Source organism: Palaemon carinicauda, chromosome 15 (assembly GCF_036898095.1).
Source record: "Palaemon carinicauda isolate YSFRI2023 chromosome 15, ASM3689809v2, whole genome shotgun sequence".
In the NCBI taxonomy this organism is placed as follows: domain Eukaryota; kingdom Metazoa; phylum Arthropoda; class Malacostraca; order Decapoda; family Palaemonidae; genus Palaemon; species Palaemon carinicauda.
The window spans coordinates 7181688-7186031 of NC_090739.1; the positions used below are offsets into that span (position 1 = coordinate 7181688).

The 4344-nt window shown below is 34.4% G+C and overlaps 1 protein-coding gene across 1 annotated transcript in view; it reads left to right on the forward strand.

Annotated features, from left to right (window-relative positions):
* The window catches only part of Gprk1 (G protein-coupled receptor kinase 1), a 133518-nt gene that overhangs the window by 33238 nt on the left and 95936 nt on the right, over positions 1-4344 (forward strand). The window contains exon 3 of the mRNA XM_068388777.1: positions 8-81. Within this exon, the coding sequence (XP_068244878.1) occupies positions 8-81 (74 nt within the window). The remainder of the gene's footprint in view (positions 1-7; positions 82-4344) is intronic.

The window sequence follows — 4344 nt, forward strand, 5'->3', positions numbered from 1 at the left end:
TTTCCAGGTTATCTTCTTTTTAAAGAGTTTTGTGAAACGGTGTGCGAGGAACCTGTGCCACAGCTCAAGTTTTACGAAGAGGTGAGTACTCGACTTTTATGTTTGTTGTGATTTATTTTCACTTTACGGGGACAGGCTGGATAAGAATTTACTGCTTTTCATCAGATTGGAAATTATGGTTTCATCGGTGTTTTGTCGTTATTTTTTTTTTTATTATCTGCGGTTTTCATTTTTTTAAAATGCAATTAAAGATTCTTTTTTACACTATGGGGAAAGGTTGGATAAGAATTTAGTGCTTTCCATCAGATTGAAAAATTGTGGTTTTATCAGTGTTTTGTGTGTTTTGTCGATTTTTTTTTTTACATCTACGGGGTGTTTTTTTTTTTTTTTTTTTTTTTTTGAGTACCGAAGGGATAATAATTTTTTGCTTTCCATCAGATCGAAAATATGGTTTCATCTGTGTTTGTGGATTTTTTATTATTATGTGCAGTTTTGATTTTTTCTTTGAATGTAAATAAAGATTCTTTTTTTTTTTTTTTTACTTTATGGGGAAAGGTTGGACAAGAATTTACTACTTTTATGAAATTGGAAATTATTGTTTCATCGGTGTTTTGTCATTTTTTTTCGTTATGTGCAATAGGAAAAGTACTTTTATTTTCTCTTTGTGTGAAAGAAAATAAAGATTCTTTTATGTATGTTTTTATTTATGGAATTACAGTAGTGCTTTCCATCAGATTGTAAATTATAGTTTCATCAGTATTTTGTCATTTTTTTTCATCATCTTTAGTTGCAAAAGTACTTTTTTTATTTTCTCTTTGTTTGAATGTAATTAAAGACACTTTTTAATTTTTTTTTAAGGATTTGTTTATATTGATGTCTGCCAAATTATTAATTGTTGTGATGTAAATATTTCTTGTGCAGAATACCTCATGTACGAACTCATAGTCTAATTTTCCTAACCAAATAAATTCCAAGACTATCACGTAGACCTTCCTTCGTTTTTCTTCCGTTAATTTATGCAATAAACCGCAGAGCAACATTATGAATTCTCTTTGGAAACATTTCCCACTCCCTACCCCCACAAGGTTCTGAACGAGAAAGTTGTCTTAAGTGTGGGCATATTCTAAATTATAATTTTTTCTAAGGTAAATATTCCGTATGGAGACTATCACGTAGACCTTTTCTCGTTTTTCTTCCGTTAATTTATGCAATAAACTGCAGATCAACATTATGAATTCTCTTTGGAAACATTTCCCACTCCCCACTCCCACAAGGTTCTGAACGAGAAAGTTGTCTCAAGTGTGGCGGGTGGGGGGGGGGGGAACCCGTGGAGGTGATCTTGCAACCATTACACAGCCGTATTTCAAAAGGCCCATTGTTGCAAGGAAGTTATTACATACTTGGGAGGTTAAATAGGTCTTCTCAGGGTTTGTCGAAGTCGGGTTATTTGTGGTGACGTCTTCTCGTGACTGGGAAAAGGAGGTCGGAAGTTAAGACGCTTAGAAAATTAAGAAAACTGTTTAGTCTTATGTTTTTAACGGTGTTGATGACCATATCTCGTGAGATAATATATTTCATTAACGTCATTAACATATCAATTAACCTGTGACCAGAAATTGAATCTCTCCTATACAGTAAAGAGAAATTATCTGTCTATATATATATATATATATATATATATATATATATATATATATATATACATATATATATATATATATATATATATATATATATATATATATATTCGTAAAAATCACAGGGATACGTGATGCTCAGATGCAAAAGAACCACAGGGAAAATGAAAATATTAAATATAAGATTAAGTCCTGACTAGTCTCGTGATCCTTCTTCAGTCCTCCTATATTTCATATATCATTTTCCCTCTGGTTCTTTTGCATATATATATATATATATATATATATATATATATATATATATATATATATATATATATATATATATATATTATATATATATCCTGCTAGAGCTAAACGGCATTGCCAAACGTGACTACTCGATTCTCTCCCTGTCCCTCGTGTAGGAGAGAGAGAGAGAGAGAGAGAGAGAGAGAGAGAGAGAGAGAGAGAGAGAGTAGTCTTACCCCTGGCGAGAGAGGTTACCCTGGTGTTATAGCTAGGAAAGGAGAAATGGGGTAAGAAGGATTGAATCTGTGTGTGTCGGTGCGTGCATATCTATCCTAAATATTTACCCATCATGTTTGACGGGTCGCGCACACTAGTAAACTCACATTCATGTAATCCCATATTTTCTTTTCCATCACTTCGCCAGAGATGGAAGACTTTTGGTTAAAAGACTGAAAGCAGGAAAAAGTTAGGCCAGATTCAATCAGTGTAATGCACTAGGGAGTCGAGCCAGACACAGCTTGGAAAAAACGTTGAAAGTCAGTTTAGAGATTTGCCGTGTGTTCGTAGCTATGTGAATGAGGTGAACCTGTAAACTCAGTGTTTTTTTTTTTATGGAAGTTTAGGTAGAGATTTGTCTGCTAATAACTAATGAAACAAGTTAAAATGTAAAAGATTTCGAAGTACGTCTGATAGAAGATAAACTTTGGTAACTGTATGTTCGTCTATAACTATGATATTTTTTTTTTTTTTTTTTTTTTTTTTTTTTTTTTTTTTTTTTTTTTTTTTTTTTTTTTTTGATGAGGGGCATTTGCACTGACTAACAGGGGTGCCCTTTTATCTCGGAAAGGTTTCCTACTAGCTGATTGGTTGGACAAAATAATTCTACCCAATCAGTTAATAGGAAACTTTTTCGAGGTAAAAGGGCACCCCTGCGAGTCGGTGCAAATGCGTCTATTTAAAAAAAAAAAAATAATAATAATTGGTAGAATTTCCTTTATAAGGTTGTGGTGGCCGATGTGGTAACGTCCCTGACTGGTGAACGCCAGACTGGGGCTCGAGTCCCGCACAAACACGTTAGTTCCTTTGATCGCTGTAACCTCACCATCCTTGTGAGCTTAGAATGGGGGGTTTAGGGGAGCTTATAGGTCTATCTGCTGAGTCATCAGCAGCCATTGCCTGGCCCTCCTTGGTCCTAGCTTTGGTGGAGAGGGGGCTTGGGCGCTGATCATATGTGTATATGGTCAGTCTCTAGGACATTGTCCTGATAGGGCAATATCATTGTCCCTTGCCTCTGCCATTCATGAGTGACCTTTAAACCTTTAAAAACTACACATGTACACATGCAATGCGTAAAGGTTACCTGACCTTCAGCTTTGACAAAATCCCCATCCAAATGTCTTTAGACTTTTTTTTAATCATTATTGCTAACCGGATACACAAGGATGCTGTTATTAACCTTTGACCCGAGTCATTTTTCTTCCATTGGTGGTATGAGACTCCATTTTTTTTATTTATTTTATTGCAAGGACATTCTTTATAATTTATCGGTTCATAGGAATACTTTGTTTTTGTTCCTACACATTATTGCATGACACACACACACACACACACATATATATATATATATATATATATATATATATATTCTCTCTCTAAAGATGCCAAAAGCCTTATCTTTGTCGGAGTGTTAGGATTTTTTCATCTTTCGTTTGTTCTTAAACTGGTATGTAGACACTCCTACATGAACGTGTACACTTGATAACGAGAGAGAGAGAGAGAGAGAGAGAGAGAGAGAGAGAGAGAGAGAGAGAGAGAGAGAATGTCATAATGGTGTTAATCGTTTTTTAACGAAATCAGAAATATTTAAGCCAATGTTCATTTCAAGATAATATTCTTCCTGTGAATATGTTTATCTGTTATTACTTCTCCTGTTCCCAAATAGACTTCTGTTTGCTTCTGTTTGCTTCTGTTTATCCACTTTTTAATCATGGCATTTATACGGCTCCAAGAGAGACGAAACGTTGAAGAGGATCTAGCAGATGTTAACGGTAAGAAAACGCTGTATTAGTTGAACATCCAACTCTGAATGTTAATGAAACCATTGTTATGATGAGGTGGTGGGGTATTGTATACAGGGTCGCCAGGATTTGTAAATAAGAAAAGGCCAATAATTAACCGCAGCTTTAAAAGGCCGGCCCATTAGTAGAAAAAGGCCAAATATATAGTATTTAAGGTCCGCCTTTTTTCCATGATGTTACCAAAGGCCAACCAATTATAAAAGACCAAATTTGAGTTTTTTGGTCTGAAAATGACCAGATTTGAGTTTTTTGGCCTGATAAAAGGTCAAATTTGATTTTTTTTACTTGATAAAAGGTCAAATTTGAGTTTTTTGACGTGATAAAAGGTCAAATTTGAGTTTTTTGACCTGATAAAAGGTCAAATTTGAGTTCTTTGTCCTGATAAAAGGTCAAATTTG